General features: G+C 43.5%; 1 protein-coding gene across 6 annotated transcripts in view; it reads left to right on the top strand.

Annotated features, from left to right (window-relative positions):
- Window positions 1-23,258, top strand: part of osbpl3b (oxysterol binding protein-like 3b) — a 192,589-nt gene that overhangs the window by 39,242 nt on the left and 130,089 nt on the right. For all 6 annotated transcript variants that reach the window (XM_070551285.1, XM_070551284.1, XM_070551283.1 and 3 more), the window contains 4 exons: window positions 999-1,122; window positions 19,483-19,586; window positions 19,824-19,916; window positions 19,987-20,146. In XM_070551285.1, coding sequence (XP_070407386.1) covers window positions 999-1,122; window positions 19,483-19,586; window positions 19,824-19,916; window positions 19,987-20,146 — 481 coding nt within the window. The remainder of the gene's footprint in view (window positions 1-998; window positions 1,123-19,482; window positions 19,587-19,823; window positions 19,917-19,986; window positions 20,147-23,258) is intronic.

Here is a 23,258-nt window from a genome sequence, read left to right as displayed (position 1 = left end):
ACTAGAAAAATTATTCTGAAGGAGAAAGCTTGTTTTCCCCAATGAGTCATGGTAGATGGCTGCTTAAGCCTGATTCATGCTTCTGCGTCAGTGCGGAGACACGCAACGCCATTATCCATCCTTGCGTAGGGCCCCGGCAGGCACACAAGTACGTAATGAGTAGAGCCCAACATCCGTCCATCGAGACGGAGAACGCAAGCTGCTGTCGTCTACACCGCCGCCATTGCGCCTTCAAAAATATAAAGAGAGCAGAGAATAACTAGCAGCAGACACGAAGAAGCTTCATGAATACCTCGCGAAAAAACTCTAAAATATGAACGTTTAATTCCCCCGTGACTGGATGAGTGAAACGATACGCAGCAAGCGTTTTGTTTGTGGACGGGAATGACAGGAAACGTGGGTTTAGAGGTGGCGAGTGCATGAAGAGGTGGAGGAGAATGAGAGACAAATATGTCTGTGTTAAAAAGTCTCTTATATATACAAAAAACACAATATAAACACACTATCTTGGACCGGATACATGACAGGATACCACAGAACAGCGCTACGCCCTCTGTTGCCCTGGTGGGGAATTGCTATGCAACACTACCCAGGAGACGGAGGAGTATGAGGGCTAAATGCTTCCATCAATCCATACATGTCTGTCCCTTGCGGAACTGACGGCGAAGCATGAATCAGGCTTTATACTGAGCCAGGATCCTCTTGAGGTTTCTTCCTGTTAAAAGGGAGTTTTCCTTTCCGCTGTCGCTACATGCTTGTTTAGTATGAGGATTGCTGTAAAGACTCTGACACTAGTCAGTGACTCGATGCAACCTGCTGGGTTCCTTATATAGGAAACTTTTTACTGATTGGCTTGATGACCTGAACTGTATTGGAAGGTGTACTTTGTGAACTGCCTTGGGACGACACTTGTCGTGATTTGGTGCTATAGAAATAAAATGAATTGAACTGAATTGTTTTTGGACTGAACTGACCTTGTAGTCTGATTACTTGTGCAGTGCTTGTCAATTCAAAGACAGTCCTCAGTGCATCCTGCAGGAGGCTTCCCGCTCATCTCCAACAGTCAGTCCAAGGTAACTGCATGGCTTCAGTCATCGGACGACATGGACAGATGTTCCAAAGGTGAGACAGCAGAGCTACTTTTGACCTTTGGGTGTTTTTAAACACTCTTTGGAGTTGCGTGTGCTTTTCTTGCAAATCCTCAAAAAATAATGCATGCACAAACTGTAGCACATTATACTGCACTGAGCACACCCGTCAGCGCTGCTTCGGAGGAAAGGACCTGTGGAAATTTTTGTCCTCACTGCACATCTAACACTGTTCTGGTCTAGCACTTTCTACTGAGATTAATCCATGGTTGTTCACATTATGATGTAAATCCATCAATAATGGAAAGAAATCTAGAAAGGGATTCACATGCACCGAAGAAGATGTGGTGTCCCACGCACCACCTTGTAATTGTAAAAGTAAATATGGAAGCTACACATGTCATCTATTCCAAAGCTGTAATCAAAGCTGGCAAAGTTATAACTAAGTGATGAAGAAAAGCTTGTTTTGTCCATTATTCACGTCGATATTCTTACCTTCTCCAGTATAGTGTCGTCCGTCACACTTAAGCGATGTAAAGTCAGGTGAAACGTGAAATGATCATTTGATGAGATGAAAGAAACTGAGGACTACATATGAAAGTGGCCTGTTCAAATGTTTTTGGGTCCCTTTTGCCTGCAGTGTAAATGTGGCCTAATTTATGTAATTAATGCATCAGAACTTCCTCCCGCTCACTCCTCATCAGTCCATCAGTCTGCATCCACCTACGACCTTTAAAATGATAAACAGCAACTTTTTCATATTTTTAAATATTTTTTGAGCCACTGTGTGCTAAAATTACCCTTCATGGGTTAATGAAAGGCCACCCAGCCCGTATCACCCTCTGTGGCCAGAATACTGGCATTCTCCAAGATGGCAGCCCAACCAGTATATTGTTTGTCTGTTAGTGTCTGACTGTTACACGTTGTTTGTGTTTATGTGCTCTTATAATATTTTCTTTCAATTTTTAGAAAATGTTGGAGTAGATGTTTTGATTAACATTCTCTGTATTTTTGTGAAGTTTTATGATTCATGCAATTTGGCAGAAGGTCCTGGATTGCTTCTCCACCTCAACCCTTGCTGCGGAGACACTGAGGCCTTCAGTCTCAGACAGATACAACATTCCTGGAAAACAAAGGCCTGCTGTGTGGTGTGGTTGATCCCACACTTCTCACAATCTAAAAACCACAAACTCTGACCATCTTCAGCTTGGATCCTGCTCTGATCTTCCTTTGTCTGTGGCTCAGACCTTGGCTGGCCTGATCAGAGTTTTCATCATTTCCAGCTAGGACCCTGTTGGTTTCTGCCTGGTCCTTCCTGGATTTCTTCTGATCTTTGCCAGGCTTTATCTGGTTTCTGTTAGCCTGAAGTGGGCTTTCCATCATCTTTGGACTGGATCGCTTGTGTATGCTATATCTGCTTGGACCCTGGTTCTTCTGTATCTTCTAGACATTGGCCCCGCTGCATCCCGAAAAGCCTGGTTCTGCTTCGATCTTCTGGGTCAGGCTCGTGTCAGCCAACTGGAGCCTGCTTGTAGCTTTGCCTGTTTCTAAGGCGCTAACTGCAACAACCTTCTGGAGACAGAGCATTCAACACCTTCCTGGAACCTGGATTAATTGCTGAGCTGCTCACAACCTTTATTCTGCTGATTCAATATTTTGTAAGAGATTATTTGGCCCGAGAGGAAGCCTGAAGCGGATTTCACCAAACAAAGAACCCTTGCTGGATCATGCTCGTAAACCTGTAATATACCTTGAAACACAAAATGTTTGCTAACATTATGTGATATTGTTAAAGTAACTTATGAGCCCCAAGATTGCACCACAGACCCTCCACCCTTTGTCATACCTTGTGGGGGAACATGTGCAGAGAACTAAATGCTTGGAAAGTGTCACCATTTCCCTTTCCTCCTTTCTCTGAATTATCTGACTTAGTCCAGGTAATGTGTGTTATGACTCTACAAGATAACTTTATCATACCTCTAAATGACTTTCAATTCAATTCGATTCAAAAATACTTTATTAATCCCAGAGGGAAATTGATTGCTGTGGTAGCTCAGAATAATAATAATAATCAAGTCATCAAAGAGTTATTGTATATTACAATGGCTGTTGGCAGGAAGGATCTCCAGTAGCGGTCAGTGTTGCAGCCAAACTGAAGAAGCCTCTGACTGAAGACACTCTTCTGCTGTCGGACAGTCTTGTGAAGAGAATGCTCAGGGTTGTCCATCATTTTCTTGATTCTCTGGAAGATCCTTCTTTGCATTATCTCCTCCAGTGGTTCCACAGTCGTCCCCAGAACAGAACCAGCCTTTTTTATTAGGCTGTTGAGCCTTTTCAGGTCCCTGCTTCTGATGCTGCTACCCCAACAGACGATGGCTGAAGAGATTACACTCTCAACAACAGACTTGTAGAAGATCTGCAGCATCTTGCTACAGACATTGAAGGACCTAAGCGTCCTCAAGAAGTGCAGTCTGCTGTGTCTCTTCTTGTAAACAGCTTCACTGTTCTTTCTCCAGTCCAGTCTGTTGTCCAGGTGAACTCCAAGGTATTTGTATTCCTCAACCACCTCCACTTCTTCTCCCATGATGGAAACAGTGTTTGACTCCACCCTGTTTCTTCTGAAGTCTAAAATCATCTCCTTTGTTTTGTTCACGTTCAAGGTCAGATGATTGTTTCCACACCATGCCACAAAGCGCTCCACCAGCTCTCTGTACTCAGCTTCCTGTCCATCTCTGATACACCCGACAACTGCAGAGTCATCTGAGTATTTCTGTAGATGACAGGTCTCTGACTTGTACTGGAAGTCTGAGGTGTACAGGGTGAAAAGGAATGGTGAGAGTACAGTCCCCTGTGGTGCTCCAGTGTTACTGATCGCCTGGTTTGATGTGCAGTTCTTCAGCCTCACAAACTGTGGTCTGTTTGTCAGGTAGTCTTTAATCCAGGCGATAGTTGAGGCCCCCACTTGTGTCTTCTGGAGTTTCTGGCAAAGTACATCAGGCTGGATTGCGTTAAATGCACTGGAGAAATCAAAGAACATGACCCTCACAGTGCTGCCTGCTTTGTCCAGATGACAGTGGGTTGGTTGAAGCAGCTGGATGATGGCATCTTCAACTCCAACTCCATGGCGATAAGCAAACTGCAGCAGGTCCTGATATGTTCTAGTTTGCTTATTCAGGTGGACCAACAGGAGTCTCTCCAGGATCTTCATGATGTGGGATGTCAGGGCAACCGGTCTGTAGTCGTCACTGACTGATGGGGGAGTTTTCTTTGGAACTGGAACAAGGCAGGATGTCTTCCACAGGACTGGAACCTTCTCCTGGGCCAGGCTGAGGTTGAAGAGGTGCTGCAGAATCCCACAGAGCTGCTCTGCACAGACCTTCAGTACCCGGGGGCTGACACCATCTGGACCTGCAGCCTTGTTCCTGTTCAGTCTCTCCAGCTGCCTCTTCACCTGACTTCTAGAGACAAATAGTTGGGAGGGGGAGGTAAACGGGGCAGCAGCATCTCCTGACTTGGTTGAAGACAGATTTATAGAACCAGAAGAATCCATGACTGCATTAGAGGACAAAAGAGCTGGCGTGTGACAGGAAAATGTTGGATCAGAGGAGGATGGGACATCTGATTGGCTAGGGACAGGCAAGGAGGATGCTGTGTGTGTTCCTGAACTGAACCTATTGAAGAACTTGTTCAGTTCATTGGCTGTGTCCAGGCTGCCATCTGTGCAATCCTTCCTCTGCTTGAAGCCTGTGATCTTCTTCATCCCTGACCAGACATTTCTGATATTGTTCCTCTGTAGTTTGTTCTCCAGGTTCTTCCTGTATGCCTCTTTGCTGTCTCTGATCTTGATCTTCAGTTGCTTCTGTATACTCCTCAATAATTCCCTGTCTCCCTCCTTTGAGGCTCTTTTTTCTCATTTAGCAGATTCTTCAGTTCACTGGTGATCCAGGGTTTGTTATTAGTGAAGCATCTCACTGTTCTGGTGGGTATTATATTATCCACACAGAAGTTTATATAATCTTTGACACATCCAGTCATGGCATTGATGTCCTCTGAACAAGTGGTTTGTATTGAGTAGAGAAAAACAAGATTGTGATCTGATTGTCCCAGAGGAGTTCTTGTTTTCTCTTGTGGAGCAGCTGACAAACTGTTGAAATGTTGGAAGTGTAGCAGAGAGCGAGGCATGATTGAAATCACCAGATATAGCCACAAATGCATTGGGGTGCTGGGTTTGTAGCTTAGTGACAATGGAATTGATGGCTTCACATGCATTTTCAGCAATGGCTGAAGGTGGAATATAAACGGTTGCCAAGACAACACTGGTGAACTCTCTTGGCAAATAATATGGGCGACAAGTTACTGCCAAGAGTTCAACATCTGGGCTGCAGAGACGACATTTCACTGAAACATGACATGGATGGCACCATCTTTTGTTGACAAGCACTGCCATTCCACCTGCTTTTCTTTTCCCACTCCTCTTCAGATCTCCGTCTGCTCTGTTTCCTTTTGATTTTGTAATAGCACTAAATAAAATAAAGAGAGCTGAAGACGGAGCAGCTTGAAGAACGACTCGCATAAAAACTGTAAAAATATGTGCTTTTTTCACCCATGACTAGAGGAGCATAAAGATATGCAACAAGAGATTTATTTATGGATGATAATGACAGGAAAAATGGTTTTAGAAGTGGCGAGTGCATGAAGTGGCGAAGAGAATGAGGGACAAAGTTGTCTGTGTTAAAAAGTATCTAAAGTATGTTAATGTGCTAAGATTAGCTCAGCCATTGGCCATCAGGTGATAGAAAATCCATTAACCTGTTTATTGAGGTAGATTCCTCATGCAATGGTTTGGTATGAGCTTCTAATTCAGGCATTGTTAATGTTAGCCAGGAAAAGCATTATGATGAAATCAGTGGGGGACGAGCTTCCTTCCATTCCCCTGTGGGAGTCACTCATCTTGTAGGTTTCAACTCTGATTACACCTGGACACCAGGTGGGGGAGAACTCTCAGTGGGTTGTAGACATTTCGAAGGGACTTTTGGAAGCACTGGGAGTGAACAGTAAACCGGATGATGGATAACCATGGTGGACATAACTAATTCTGCCTGCTCTTGTTTTAGTTGAGTATGGACTCTACAGAATATGTACAATTTTAATGCTATGCAAGGTTGTTGTATTAGAAGTTGGTCAGTCTGTATTTGTTGAATAACAAAAATTTATATTTTAAAAAAGTATCTTAAGTACAAAAAACGCAATATAAACACAAATGTTAATACACTACCTTGGACTTGATACATGACATGATGAGAAGTGCTACGCCCTCTGTTGTCCTGGCAGGGAATTGCTTTGCAACTCTCCCCAGGTGACGGAGAAGTCTGAAGGCAAAACATCTCTGTCGATGCAGGAAATGTGCTGGAAGCAGACTGCAGCACCAGGCATGTAGGCTTATGAGCAGGACCGGCACTCTGAAGTTGTATGTGCGAAATTCTGGCCACAAAGGGTGATGGAGGTCTGAGAGGCATTTCATTAACCCTTCAAAGCGTTAACGATCAGTTTCCTAAAGAAATTCTGGATCGCTACCGAGTTCTCTTCCCGCTGTGCAAGAAGTTCATCCAGGATGGGAAGCGGGCTGTCATCTCCGTGGATAAACTGTTTGTTGACGGTAAGATCTACAAAGAACGAGGAGTAACAGACTGGCTTTATTAGACAAACTTCAGGTACAACTTTATTATTATTAACAGCACTCACTGGGTTTGAACATGTCAGGATTTATAGCTGCTAGATCCGTTTAGAAATGTTCACCTATTCCCTCACCACCTCACAACCACAACACTTTTTCTTTTCTTTCTTCTTTTTTACTCTTTTTAACCTTTATAATTCCTTTCTTTCCCTTTTTTATCTGCTTCTGGATTTTTACATCCGCATGGCACAATTTTTTTTCCCTTTCCACACTGCAGCACACAACTTGCGCGCGCGCACACACACACACACACACACACAGACTCCATACGCAGTCACACACACACACACACACACACACAGACACACACACACACACACACACACACAGACTCCATACACACACACACACACACACACACACAGACACACACACACACACACACACACACACACACACACACACACAGACTCCATACACACACACACACACACACACACACACACACACACACACACACACACACACAAACACACATAACTCCATACGCAGTCACACAGATAAGTAGCCTAAGGCGTTTCATTGTACAATCAAAACACAGTTGGGCTTGTCTTGTTATTGTTGTTATTATTATTATTATTATTGTTTTTTTATTATTTATTTTTACTTTATCATTATCAGCATTAATATTTTTATATTAATGATGTGGGGGATTTTTTTATTGTTGTTTTTTTTACTATTATTATTATTATATTTAATGTTGCAAATGATAATAATGATTATAACAATACCCTTGTTATTATTATTTACTATAAGATCAATATATGCGTTTAATTACTTATCTCATACACATGAAGGCGTCATATTATAGCTACTCACACACACATCTATGGGTGCACTAAGGTTTGTCTCATGGAACGTTTATGGAGCTGGCTCCATAGAGAAAAGATTAAAGATTTTTGATCAGTTAAAGAGAGTGCAAGCAGACATAATATTGTTACAAGAGACTAATAGATCTGCCACATCTGCAGATGAACTTAAAACACCTGAGTTTCCCAGCATGTTCTCTGCCTGCTATAACTCTAGGCAAAGAGGTGTAGCTATTTTAATACACAAAAACATCAATTTCACAGTATTGGACACAGTCTGTGATCCAGAGGGTAGATTTATAATGTTAAAAATATCTGTAAAGAACCAACGCTTATGTATCGTCAGCATATACTGTCCAAATATTGATGACCCTTCATTCTTTCATAATTTTTTCTCTGTACTCTCCGAACACTTGGACTGTCCACTTATACTTGGAGTTGATTTTAATTTTTGGATGAATTCCTTAACAGACAGACTCAGTACAGCTGGGACTCAGCGCAATTGGCAATCCACTAGTTAAACAGTACATGAGTGATAATGGGCTTTGTGATGCATAGCGATCTCTTCATCCTAACCATAGAGAGTATACTTTTTTTCGCACGTCCATCACTCTCACTCACGTTTGGATTATTTTCTAGTCAGCAGCTCATTGTTGGCTGACATTTCAGACACTGAGATTCACCCCATAGTTGTCAGCGACCATGCTCCGGTTTCTTTAACTCTGGTAAATAAGAAGACAATCCCACCAAGCAAAAACTGGAGGTTTAATACATCACTGCTTAAAGACGAAGGTTTTATAGAATTTTTTAAAAAGGAGTGGGCTTTATATTTAGAACATAATGACCTGCCTGGAACATCAGCATCTATTCTCTGGGAGGCAGGAAAGGCAGTGATGAGAGGTAAAATAATCTCTTTCTCATCACATAGGAAAAAAACAGAAAACAAACGTATTCAGGAGTTAGAGGAAATCATCAAGTCTTTAGAGGCATCCACAGAAGAAGAGTCAATGAGCAAATTACGTAAAGCTAAACTAGAACTTCATGGAATTATTGACAAAAAGACAATTTTTAGCGCAAAGACTACGAATAGAAAACTTCGAACATAGTAATAAATCAGGTAAATTCTTAGCTAGCCAATTAAAAATAAATAAAGAGAAAACTACCATATCTGCTGTTAAAGACTCAACCGGAAATATAGTTAATGACCCTGAAAGAATAAACAACACCTTCAGAGACTTTTACCAAACTTTGTACTCACCACAGATAAACCCATTAGATAATGAGATCAATGAGTTCCTTGACAGGATAACACTTCCTAAAATATCAGACAGCCAAGTTACAGTCCTGGACTCACCACTAACATCAGCGGAGCTCCAGGAGGCCTTTAAATCCACGACGAATAGGAAAGCTCCAGGTCCAGACGGGTTTCCAGTAGAATTCTACAAAGAATTCTGGATCATTCTGGCTCCAACATTTTTCAGAATGGTGAGGGAAATCGAAGAGAGCGGCAGATTACAGCCAAACATGAATTCAGCCAATATTAGTCTCTTGTTAAAACCAGGCAAAGACCCTGCATTCCCTACCAGCTATCGCCCAATTTCTCTTATTAATGTTGGTCTCAAAATAATTTGTAAAGCCCTGGCCAAAAGATTAGAGAAGGTAACCCCCTTCATAATACACCCTGACCAAACTGGTTTCATTAAGGGTAGACAGTCATCCACAAACTCACGTAGATTACTTAATTTGATAGATTTCTCTTACAGTAGAAACATAGAAACTAGTGTATTATCTCTAGATGCAGAAAAGGCTTTTGATAGAGTTAACTGGAAGTTCTTATTTGCAACTTTACATAAATTTGGTTTTGGGAACTTCTTCATAAACTGGCTACAAACATTATACAGTTCACCAACAGCACGTGTCAGGACGAACGACCAAATATCAGCTAGCTTCTGTTTTCAGAGGGGGACCAGGCAGGGATGCCCACTCTCCCCCTCACTATTTGCTATCTTTATCGAACCACTAGCAGCAGCAATTAGGCAAAAAAAAAGATATTAAAGGGATAAAGTGTAAGAAAATAGAACATAAGATCAGTCTTCATGCAGATGATGTTTTACTCTTTCTCCAGAATTCTCAATCCTCTCTCTCCCAAGCAATAGAACTGATAAACTCTTTTTCAAGAGTTTCAGATTACTCTATAAACTGGTTAAAATCCACAGTTCTACCAATTAATTTCTCTTTTGTCAATTTGCTTAATACACAATTGGAGTCAGGGAATATCACATACCTGGGAATTAATATCTCTCCCAAGTTAGCAGATCTAACCAAACTAAACTACATCCCACTTTTAAGGAAAGTGGAAGATGATCTTGCAAGATGGAAATCCTTACCAATATCACTCATGGGGAGAGTTGCTACAATTAAAATGATGGTCGTACCCAGAATAAATTACTTGTTCTCGATGATCCCAAACAAACCACCAGCTGACTGGTTTAAATCTCTGGACTCCTCAATTACTAAATTCCTTTGGCAGGAAAAACCTCCACGAATTAGCTTAAAAACGCTTCAGAAGACCAAAGACAGAGGAGGACTGGATTTACCCAACTTTTATTATTATTTCTAAGCCAACAGGCTGCAATATATACCAAGATGGTTGCAAGATAACCCACTAGATGAGTCCTGGTTAGATATAGAACCAGAGCCGGATTAAATAAATGGACTACACTAGGCAGGCTGCATTTTATGGGCCCCCCCTGCATCGATGTTATTTAATGAAGTGAAATCTGAAACTTACCAAAGTTACTTATAAAAGTTCATTCACATTTTACGTAGCCTAGTCTTTGGTTACAAATTGGTTGTTTGTATGTAAAACATTTTATCAGACAATTTTATGATATTAATTATACGTCATTACACAGCTGTATTAAATGCTAATAAATTATCCTCATCTTATCCGTTGGGAGTGTTAATGTCAAGGCGGTACCAGTATATAACCACTAGGTGTCATTAAACTATGTAAACAGAGCAAATATATTCATCTTATTTGCTCTGTTTACATTTAATCAACACATTTAATTAAAAAGATTTTCTGCTAAATACAATAGCTTACAACATTTATAAATGTTGACAAATTAATCACATGATGGTGATTTCAAGAAGAAATAGATTCATTTGAATGGACTGAAGCATGTTTTAAAGGCGCAAAAACAAACTATAAACACGCAGCTTAAATGATTACAGTATAAATTTTATACAATCTATAATCTTAGAAGAAAGTATTTTAATAAAATGAAAACGTTATCTTAAGTTTTGATCTTGCTTTATGCTCATTCAGGCTGTTGTTGCCTCTGCTGAATCAGAAATTCTGTGTCTATTTTCTGAGTGTGAACTTATTGTTAGTTTTGTTATTTGAACATTAATAAAAATATTTAAAAATAAAAATTAATAAAACCAGCAACACTTACCAAGGAAACCATTTAGCATGCTCCACTCCGGGATAGTCTTCAGCCTTCCAGCATCACAGGCCTCAGTCACAGCAGAAACACGTCTAAAGAAATGTTCCTTGGTTAAGCTTCGGTTTGTGTCTCCACATTTCCTCTGTGATGCAGAGAAATATGCAATATTTTGAGAGGGATGGTTTAGTGCAAAGTACTCACGCATCCTGTCATCAGTTTGGTTATGTACCACTGCAGATGTAGCTTGTTATCACCCTTTCTGGGTCTAGAGGCTCCTGCTGTAAGACTAGATTGGGCTCACTTCTGGCTGGCTGCTGTTCTTCCAGTTCATCCTTCTGTGACGGCGTTGGTGCTACAGCGTCTTCCGCCGCATCTTCGGACTGTGTCTGCTCTGTGTCTGGCCTCTGGCTCTGCTGACTCGAGCAGGTTCACAGCTGTCGGACGGCTGCCCGAGCAGCCCGACAGAAACTTCTGTAAAGCCCCCGCCGTCTCTTCTTTTGTTCCTCTTCTTTTTTTTTTCTTTTTACGTTTTGCCGCACCCGAAAGCATCGTGAATGTTAGCCTACTCAAAAACACCTGCTAGCTTTGTTGTGTCCCGCTCTGATTGACCGCTTCTCTGACGTCAATCATTGGGTGGCGCCCAAGTTGTAGAATACAGTCATGGGCTGGCGTTAATGTCACGTAGCTAATGTAACGGTCTATGGTTAAGATAAACATTATCACTATTTTTAGTTAATTAATAAATATTGAAATAAACTGTAGATAGGAGTCCTATCCACAAATTATATCATAGGAGATTTGTACATTTAATTTTAAATTAATTAATTTTTAATTTTGTCCCTCTGTCTGGGCCCCATCCAGCCAATCAGGCCCTAGGCACGTGCCTACTTTGCCTTTGCGTTAATCTGGCTCTGTATAGAACAGCCACTTTGCAATACGATAGAGCTTTCAGACTTACCATTTATTTGCTCAAGCATAAGAAAACATGAAGGCTTCAAAAGTATTAGTATCAGCACCTCTCTGACAGCATGGTGGGAGTATCTTAAAATGACCGAGTCTTCACTAGTACCATGCAGACGCACACCTATCTGGAATAATCCTGACATTTTGCAAAACAACAAAATGATGAACCTTCCGGACTGGAAAAATAAAGGAATCCTATACCTGGAACACATATATGAAGGATTGGACTTCATCCCATTTAATCAAATAGTCTCCCAATTTGGAATGGATAAGAATAGCTTTTTAGAATATCACCAAATTAAATCTGTAGTTAAACAAAAATTTAAGCTCAATAAAATAGAATTACAAACACCACCAAGGGTATTAGACTTTTATAATCTAAAACCCCCCAAACACTGTCCAAAATAAACGATAAAATTGCAATCCCTATTGAAAAATGGGAGGTGGATCTATCAGTTAGCTTTGACCAGGACTTCTGGTCCCAAACTTGTTTAAAAACTTTTAAAATGATCAGACACCCCATTCATTCAGTACAAAATTCTACACAGAGTACACTATACAGGTCATCGGATGTTCAAGATGGGGTTTGTGTCGTCTGACACCTGTACACACTGCACAAACAACATTCCTGACAATTACATTCATGCACTGTGGTCCTGCCCACCTGTCCAGGAATTTTGGGTTAGAGTATGTGAGGATCTGTCAAAATCTCTGAAATGTCATATCCCAACTTCCCCCTCTCTTTGTTTACTGGGAAACCTGGACGATGTCCCGATTAAAACATCTTTGGTTCACGTGGTTCTGACTGCCATATGCATCGCTAAGAAAACTATCCTCTTGAATTGGAAAAATAGAGAAACTCTCTGCATTAACCAGTATAGAAATATTTTGTTAGATCATATTGCACTTGATATAGCCTCTGCTTCCACTTCAGATGAATCTCTCTGGGCTCCTTTGATCGGTTCCATCACATAGCGAGGGTGGGGGGCCGTTGATGTTGTCCTGCGGGATGGTGTGGGTGGGGGTGTGTGGAGTCTGAGTTTGGAGTATCCGGATGTTCCCTGGGGGTGGGTTCACTGGGGGTGTCTGGGACTGGGGGGGCGTTGCCCCCCTCTGGAGGTGCTTGGGTTTCCTCGGGGGGTGGACTACTGGCGGTTGTGAGTGGGGCCCCTTGGGGATCTTGGCGGCGGCCATGGGTCACTGCCTGGCAGCTGCATTGCCCCTGGGCGGGTCTGGGTGGGGGCCTGGGGGCTCGGGGTTTGGGGGTGGCCGGCCCCGTGTGGGGATCTGGGCGGGGCCTTGGGGGTCGGGTCCTGACATGTATGCTGCCGGGAAGAAGGCAGGAACTCGCAGCAGTGCCTGGCCAGGGTTCAGGGGCCTCAGGTAGACCTTGGCTCCTCTGCCGTTCCATCACAGGGGAGGGGGAGGTCCAGGAGGGGGAGGACCCAACCTTACCTGGATGTCTCATGTCTCATATATTCTGGAAGTTGTGCAAATGCAGGGATGGGCATAGATATTCTGCTGGGGTGGGGCTGGGTTGGTGCCCTCGGACTCCGTGAGGCTCTGTAATGCAGCTGCTTTGGGCCCTGGCAGGATGGGCTGGGGTCTCCATGCCCTGGGTGGCAGTTTGACAACAGAGGTGTCTATTGGGGCCAGTAGGGGAGCTGGCTCCCTGGAGGGCTAAGCCCAACCAGCCATTCCTCCCCATCCCCGCATATTTCTCTCCTCCTGCTCCCTCACATCATCACACAAACATACACATAGGACCTTGGTGGGTGGGCAAGTCATGGAGTGCGGGTATGGACCCCATTTCCGCATTCCTGTGGCAACCTGCCCCCCAATTTTATTTGCACCTTATACGCTTCCACTGATGACATTCCACACAAACACACACTTAGGGCCTTGGGAGTGAGCACATTAAACGGCATTTGGCAGGGGGATATTTCAGCCTCCTCCCGGGTGCCGGTGCCCACTTCCAATTTTAAACCGCACTTAGACACTGATGGCTGAAGGTGTGAGTGGGGTGGTGTGGTGGCATCAGCTGGCATAGGCCGGATGATGCCCGCACTGCCCACTCACCACAGCCATGGAATACACCTCATGATCACACAACACTATATTGGAGCAGGCGGAGGGAGACTAGGGGTCTTTGCCACCTCTGTTGTTGCTAGGCTTCCTGGGGCTGGAGGCTAGGAGGGAGATCTGGCCGTCTGGTTGGGGTCTGGGGTGGTAGGTTGCTGTGCTTAGCGTTGGGTGGGGGAGCCTGCTCATCAGCACCCCAGCAGAAAGGGTCAAACTCTGGTTACCGGTGATGGTTGTACCCAATGTGCAGCAGTACCGGGACCAGAGTGAATAGGGTGTGTATGGGGAGCATGAGTGGGTGTCCGGCGTGCATTTTTGTAAGTCTTGGGTTGTATGTGCATGTGTGAGCATGAGGGAGGGAGTGTGTGACTGTGTTTGTGTATGACTGTATATGTCAGGTGGGGCCTTTAACTCCTCCCCTCTCCTGGAACTTCTCTTGATGATAGCCCTCCCCCTGCCACACCTGGTGTGAGGGGTTGTGCCATGGTCTGCCTGAGTGTTCGTGGCAACCGGGTCTGGGGGTTTAAGATTTTGGCATCTGCCTGATAGATCCCGGTGGCTGCCTGGTGGGGTCTGGGTCCCTGGGCTCTGCTGGGTCCCCGGCGGGGGTGGTCACCCCTGGGTCCCGGGTCGCTGGGTCCCGGGCTCGGCTGGCTAGGGGGTGGGAGGCTGCGGGCGGGCCTGTGGGCTTGCCGCTGATATCTCCCGGGACTCTGCCGGCTGCTGGTTGTGGCCCCCCGGGGCGATCCTCTGTGCCTCTCGAGGGGGGCGGAGGCCTTTCTGGTTGCAGTCTCCTTGGGGTTCCTGCGTTCTGGGGCAGCGCCTGGATCTCTGGGACTTGGAGCTCCCCCCGTCTCCTGCGCATCTTTGGGGGGCGGATCTGTGGTCCCTCACACTCTCTGTTGGACGCTCCTATAGAGAAACCTTAAATAAACAAGCGCGTGTACACACACAGGTGCTCACATGGTGATCTCAAAAGTATGGGCTTGGGCACGTTAAACACAGGTCTTAAGACTATGGTGGGCACTTAATGCACTGTGATTTATTATCGTGATTCTTCAGTTAAGCAATGTTGATTATATATTTTTTCATCAAGTTGACGCAGTGATAGCTAGATCTTGTTGTATTGTTGTTGAGTCCCTTTTTTTTGTCCTTTTGCTTTTTTTCTTGTCTTTTTCTGCAGGTCTAGAAGCAGACTCTTGTTCATTGTTTATTTTTGTGGAACCCCCCCCCCCCCCCCCCCCCCTCCCCACCTTTTCTTTTCCTTTCTCTTTCACCTCTGTCTCCGTGTCTGGTCGGAATTACCAAGCATTCAACAACAATAACAATAAAGTTTTAAGTATCAGGCGTGACATTAAAAGCAAACGCTTTGATGCTCTACCTGAGAGTAAATCTGTAAGGCTTGTTACCAGCATTCAGACATCATTTCTGTTTGCTTCACAGCCAGACAGGACATGGTAAAAAAAAAAAAAACCTTCAAAGGGTAATTTTAACACTTACTGGCCCAATAAAATTTTTTTAACCCTCTGATGCATGAATTATGAAATCTTCAACCATGATTTTTTAAACAATTTTTTTCATTCATCTTTAGGTGTGAATGAAACAAATTTCAACAAATATTTTTTGTACCATTTTGTTAATTTACAAATAATTTATTACATGTCCATCTCAGTGTACAACGTGCATTCTGAACATGAAATATGGTGGCTTGACTTACTGAAGTCCAAATGGAGGGGCTCACATGCAATAAAGTCTTCAACAGCTGTGCTTAATAGCAAAAATAAAGAAATAACAATTTTGAGTACCTGTCCACTGTAGTGACCATTGTGCATCAAAGGGTTAATATGGGAAATTTGCATAGTATTGCTTTGAAAAAGATAAGAATCCTGCAACTGTGTTTAGCTTCATACATGCTCTAATTCCTCCTAAAATCATTATTTTCCCCCTTTCATCGATTTTGAATTCTATGGAGTTTGTTGGACCTTTGTTTCCTATGATTTTTTCGGATTCTTTAACTTCTGGGACCTTTATTTAGACCACAAATCTTTCGGATCCAACAGAAGCAGCTCAGCTAAAGTGTAAGCTTTCTGCAACCTTGAAGCTATTTTGAACGTCTGTCCTCCCTCTCCTTCTGCTCCACAATGACGGTTTTATGCTTTCTAAAGCAATAAAAGGATTGAGAACCTTTCAAGAGGATACACAACGTCTCTGCTGAACTGCAAAAGAAAGAAATGCTGCTGGATAGTTTCAGAACTCATCTCCCTTCACTGACTGAGACCACTGGGTCAGTTTGAAAAAGAAACATCCATGCAAAACTCATGCTCTAAGACTTCAAATCCTGCTGCACCACAACTATTAACTTTCAGCTCTACTCCTTACCCATTTTCATCTTGGTCAGACGTTGTGGTACATGGCAAATGGTGCAAAGCTGCACTATATACATGATGGATATTGCACAGATTGAAGAGCAGAAGGGAGGCCTGAGGTCGGGTCGTGTCAGTGCATGTATCCGTTTAAGGTGGTTATGGCTTTTGGAAAAAAAGCAGTTCTTAAGCCTGGTTGTGATGTGGCTGTAGCACCTCCTGGAGGGCAACAGGCCACAGCCAGGGTGGGAGTTCTCCTTGATGTTTTTTGCTTTGCTGAAAGAGCGGGGGGTGTTAATATCCATCAGCAAAGGTGGGGGCAGCCAACCTCTGTACTGCCTTCACAACCATCAGAAGCCTGTCCCTGCCTGCTGTGGTGCATCTGCCATACTTTACTGTGATGCAGCAGTTCAGCAGGCTCTGGATGGATGAGTGGTAGAAGGTCAGTAGCAGGTTGGAGTCCAGGTTGTGCCTCCTGAGGTCCACAATGATCTCTTTAGTTTTGTTGATGTTCAAAGCCAGGGTGTTTTGTGAGAACCAGGCTGACAACTTCAGGACCTCCTCTCTGTAATCTGCCATGTGAGATGAGTCCAACCTGTGGTGAAATCATCAAACTTAAACAAGGTTTCTGTTATGGGCTGGACTGCCGTTGTGGGTGTAGCGACAGTACAGGAGGGGGCTCAGCACACAGCCTGGTGGGGAGCTGGTGCTCAGTGTTCAGAGACTCAACAACAATCCACAGAAAGCCAGATGGTCTTGTTACGCTGTCTGGGATGTTGTATGCGAAGAAACACACTTCTAACAGATGTTTGGTACTGTACACTAACGTCTACAAGGTTCTGGCAAATGTAGCGAGTGTTCATAGAACTGATGTTGCACAGATAAAAAGAAATAAGTGCAAAAACAACAAACACTGGCAAAAAGCTGTGAGCCGCTGCATCCATGCATGCCGCCATCTTGCCATAATCCTGGTTTTGATGGACAAACACCATCCTACATTGGTGATCTTCTCAGTAAATTCCCAGCAGGACCCTCAGGTCCAGTGACCAAAGCCTACTGGTTGTGCAGCACCAGGCTAAAGACCAAAGGTGACAGATCATCTGCTGCTGTGGCCCCCAGACTCTGGACCTCTCTCCCCCTGAGCCTGAGATCAGTGGACTCAGTGGTCTCCTTTAAAAAGCAGCTGAAACTCACCTGTTCTGGCTTTGGTGTGACCTTCTTCTCCACTGTCTCTTTATTGTGCTCTGTCTACCAATTCTGCCTTTTCCAGGATCCACCTCTTTCTTGTTCATTTTCTCTTTCCGTTTACTTATATTTCCTTAAATCACAATTTTTTATTTTTCTAGTTTTATATTTAGAATTTTTTTTAATTAATGTATTTTTTTGTTCTTGTGAAGCTCTTCATGATTTTTATCTTGAGAGATGCTATATAAATGATTGTTTCTTCTTCTTCTAACATTGATTCTATGTTAAACACAAGTTTAACACAAGTCCTAAGAAACAGTTACCGGAACAAGTTCTTTCAAAGTAAGATAGTTCCCGAATCTTGTTCCACCAAGATCTGACTCCAATTAAGCACTGCTTTTAAGGAAAGAATAAACAAGGCCGTGTATTGTGAAATTTTGGACAAAAACCTCCTTCCATCAGTGATCGAACTGAAGATGAAATGTGGCTGCCTCTTCCAGCATAACAATGATCCTAAAGACACCCCCGGGGTAACAAAGGTGGGGTGACATAAAAAGCATTTCAAGGTTCTGAAGTGGCCTAACCACTGTCCAGACCTGAATCCAATAGAGAATCTGTGGAGGGAGTTGAAAGTCTGCGTTGCTTAGCGACGGCCCCAAAACGTCACAGCTCAGGAGAAGAGCTGCATGGATATATGGGCCAAAATACAGGCAAGTGTGTGCACACCTGGTGAAGACCTACAAGAAATGTTTGACCTCTGTCATTACCAGCCAAGGTAGTACTGAAGTGAACTTTTGCCTAAATACTTCTTTTCTGCCCCATTATATAAATAAACTCCTTTAAAATCCTTCTGTTTCTTGCAGTTGAAATCCACTTATGATTTAAATGATAAATGACCCGCACTTGTATAGCGCCTCTCAGAGCAAGGACTCCAAAGCTCTTTACACTACAGTGTATCATTCATCCATTCACACACATTCACACACTGATGGTGATGAGCTACGATGTAGCTACAGCTGCCCTGGGGTGCACTGACAGAGGCGAGGCCGCTGAGCACAGGCACAGGCACAGGTCCCTCTGACCACCACCAGCAGGCAAGGTGGGTTAAGTGTCTTGCCCAAGGACACAACAGCAGAATTCTCTGTCCGGAGCCGGGATTGAACCTGCAACCTTCCGATTACCGGACAACCCGCTCAACCTGTTGAGCTACTGCTGCCCCAAAATTTAAACTACAGAGACTTCATTTCCAGCTGTTTTTTTTCTGTCTGAATAAGGCTGCAGTCATATAGAGAGAAGCAGGTGTGGTTAATCATTAGCCAGTGGGAGCAGCTTTAACATTTCTCTTAATCTTTACTCACTTTACACTTCTTGTATCCTTTATACTATAATTTGACTTTATATAAGATAAGTTGTTTACCTTGAAAACAGAAGTAGCAGATGATTTTGTACCTTTTGTGGGGAGACAGTGACAGAGGAGTTAAGGGCCCGACCTGCAACTGGAGAGTTGCAGGTTTGTCTCCCATCTATCAGAGCCGTTGTGTCCTTTGGCCAGACACTTCACCTGCTGGTGGTGGTCGGGACCAGACACACCTGTGCTCAGCAACCTTGCTTCTGTCTGTATGCCCCATGGCAGCTCTGGCTATTGTAGCAAATGACCTCCAGTGTGTGAATGGGTCAAAGACTGTTTAGCTGTAAAGCACCTTAGGGCGTTGTAGACTTAGAAAGTGCCATAAATACGGGCCATTGATCGTTTTGAAGATATCTTCTTAAATTCATAGTTATAAAAGTTTTTCTTCTCTTCTACAGATTTGTCAGAGTGCGAGGCCTACCTGCGGGAGCTTAATCACCTAATACAGAGCATGGAGGTCCTTCACCGCACCTACTCTGCTCCATCTATCCAAGCACTGCAGGTCTGAGTCTGATTCCTGCAGCTATCAACAATATCATGCAAAATGCATTTGATTGCAATAATTGCGGTCCAAGAATACTTACTTACTGTAAATCACATTCAAAACATCATATGGCTCAGAAGACTTCTTCAAGTGATATGCTTCTAAATGAAAAACTTGCTTTATTTTACGACGTGCTGCAGTTGTTGAAAAGTCAGTTAAATCCCTTGTTAATCTGATGATCACATGTTTCTTTAGACAACTTCATTTGACAGCACCAAAAAAGAAAAGAGACTTCAGAGAAAATGGTGTCATAAAAACTACAATAAAGATGTCAAAACAACTTTGCAGGTAAACAGCATGTTAATATGGTGTGATGATGTTGAGTGACTCTTTTTAAATATGGTTGGTCTCACCACAGGTACCCAGCTGCATCTCCTCTGGATTTATCCGCCTTCATGCCTCCAATCCCAATCTCTCCACAGCAGCACTTGGAAATGGAAAGCCTGACCTTGAATCCCTGGATTCACATTTTCATGAGGCAAAGCTGCAGGAGGACTTCTGTCGCGTTTCCACCAACTGTGAGTCGAAGCTGTTTGTTCTTCTCTTAGTTTGAAGAAATGCTGAAGTTTAGGATTTCAGACACTTTATATTTAACCTGAGTCCATCTCGTCATTATTCTGTTATTTAGAACAATAAAAAAGGCAATAAAGCAACCAGTGACGGTTTGTCCACAGGGGGTGCTATGGCGCCACCCCACCAGTAGAAGAAGAACACAAAATATATTTTAAAAATACATAAAAATTCAACTAATTGATCTATAAATCATACAGACTGTAAGTGCTGTGTATAATCTGCATTTAAGGATAGTTTAAAATTTTAAATTACACTTTTATTACTACCAAGTCGTCTTGTGATGTATTTCGTGGTATTTTAAGGTGCAGCAATCTCTACCACAGGCCCAGTCCCAACACTCGGACTGCGCCCTGCAGCCATCAGCCAAGTGCACTTGGAGCAGGTGCACAGTAAGGCTTCGTAGTACACAAGTGTGCAAATAATTGCCGAATTGAGACAGGAAGCATTGCTTCATCGATCGCAACGCATGCCAGGATGCAGGTCGACGTGAGACTGTTTTCAAAAACCTTTATTAATAACTTTCAAACAAACAACCAAGTAGCTATTTGAGATCAAAGCTAAATTGTCTAAAACATTCATAGCATCAACTAATCGTCCTGAAACAAGCTGCTTTGCCTACATGTTTGCCTGTTTGTTGCCTATCCCCATTAGGCAGCCGTCATCTGTTGCCATTTTTAAAAAGCTACAGAAAAGCCACAGGAAAACCTTTGACTGAATTTATTTAAACATGTTAGAGACTAATGTTTAGTGAGTATTTTTATATCATTTTTCTCCCTGCTTGAATTTTGCTGTTTAAAAAACCTAACCCAAAATTACAAAAATTTTAAAGATTTATTATTATATTTCTCAAGCAAACAATCGTCTGCCCATAACCATCATTTTGTACGGAAGCAAATGGATAAAAAACATGTTAATAGTACAAATATATTTTTAAAAACTCGTTATTCGTATGCATCTTCCCATAACAGGTCATGCCACTCTCGACTGGCATGCTCTGTTCGGCACAACACTTGTTAAATTGCGCCTCATTCCAAAAATACAAAAAAATCACCAGCTGTCACTGAAAACAACTGCTCTGAATAAAAGTTTGGTTCAGTGTCTTCCAATTGTTTGTCGTGACAACAGTTATTTTTTTCACACATATGAAGAATTATTACCTGTTGACTATTTTACAATTTATACTATGGACTGTATTGTGTCTGGAATAAAGTTTGATGATGATGATGATGATGATGATGATGATGAGCTTTTTTCAATATGGATGTGGAAAATGAAAACCAATGTTGACTAGACCTACTGATTATGAGTTCAGGGTGTATGATTAGCCTTTTTTTTTTGCTAATAGAGCTCTTAACCACATCTAATCAATAACAACCTGTTTGTATTTCTCCTGAGATTCTGTCTCATTCTTCTTCTTTTCAGTTCAAGTGACAACATGAGTCATCTCATGGCACTTGACAAAGTAAACATTCCAGTTAAATCTACTTATCAGTGTTTTGAGTTCAGCTTATTACACTAATTATTTAAGTTTCATACCTCAGCAGACTGCTGACTTGGCAGCAGCCAGATCTATAGGTGTAGCCCCACCCCGTGTTGAGTCTACACATTCTCCAGAGTTTTCTCATGAGAATTCATCCCACAGCGGACTGCATCAGGTCACTGACTTGTTGTCTCTGAATTTACAGTAACTCCTCCTCTGTGATGAGTTTATTTTAAGCTCTTTGCTGTTTTTTCTTTGGTATATTCTTATTTACAGTTTGGCTGGGCCACTCTGAAATGTGAAGAATGCTTTCACTTAATGATTTCAGTCTATTTGGCTCACAGGCCACTACTTCCTGGATGGTTATTAGAAAGTTCAGTCCTAAAGGTTTTTTTTTTTTTTTTTTTTTGCCATTCTAAATTCATCTTGTCTCGTCTTGTCTTCTGCCTATCGGGGTCCAGGTCATGCGGGCAGCATCCCAACCCTAACCCTAACCCACCTCCACCAGCTCCTCCAGAAGGACCCCAAGGTGATCCTGGGCCAGTTCAGAGACCAATGACATTAAGAGGACAGCAGAGGTGTCACGATCTGACCCTGTCCAACCTGACTGTGTTCCTCTCCTGCCGTGATTGCCCTTATTGTTCTCACCTGTCCCTCGTTTACCTGCCCATGTTTCCCTAATTAGCCCTCTGTATTTAAACCACCTGTTTTGCCCCTGTCCTTTGTCAGTTCATTGTTGTTGTTTGTTGGTGTTCCTGTTCATCCCATCCTGCCATTAAACCATTTTTACTTTTACTGAAGCCTGCATTTTTACCTCCTGCTCAGCTCAACCACACATGGTCCATCATGTCCACCTCCTACATCGTGACAGAATGAACTGACCACAACCTAGACCTGTGGTGAGTTTTTTGCATCTCCCTGGAGGATTAATTTTTTTTACTTTTTCTCCTTTAGCGGAGGGAGATTCTGGACTCAAGTGTGTTTGGCGCATCCTACCTGTTCTCCGGGGTGGTCGAACCATTGAGGGGGTTCGGCGCATCCTACTCGATCCCGGGGTGGTCGAATTCCTTCTCCTCTCCTGCTTTCTGCCCCCGCCCCGTTTGTGTCACATGGAAGCCGCGGATCCTGGAGCTAAAAGGGAGTTACACCCCCTACGCACGCCATCGTTCTCTGGGGTGGTAGGGCTGGTCTCCCCGCTCTTCTCCTGCTTCCCTGCACCCAAGCCTCTGCCTGAGACCCAGCTAATCATGCCGTGTACCTGCTCTGACCAGTTGTCGAGCACCTGCCGCCGAGCTGGGTTCCCTCGCATCGCTCCTGCCATTCGTCCACTTCCTGGTCCACGCTGTGGGGCTTATGCCTGCAGGTCTCGTGCTGCTGCAGCCTCTGCCGGGTCCAACGCCTGCTCCTGCAGTTCTCTGCCTGGGTCCCACGCCTGCTCCTGCAGTTCTCTGCCTGGGTCCCACGCCTGCTCCTGCAGTTCTCTGCCTGGGTCCCACGCCTGCTCCTGCAGTTCTCTGCCTGGGTCCCACGCCTGCTCCTGCAGTTCTCTGCCTGGGTCCCACGCCTGCTCCTGCAGT

The sequence above is a fragment of the Nothobranchius furzeri genome, chromosome 5 (assembly GCF_043380555.1).
Source record: "Nothobranchius furzeri strain GRZ-AD chromosome 5, NfurGRZ-RIMD1, whole genome shotgun sequence".
In the NCBI taxonomy this organism is placed as follows: Eukaryota; Metazoa; Chordata; class Actinopteri; order Cyprinodontiformes; family Nothobranchiidae; genus Nothobranchius; species Nothobranchius furzeri.
The sequence above is the reverse complement of the archived record's forward strand: the minus strand, read 5'-3'. Positions and strand labels throughout refer to the sequence as shown.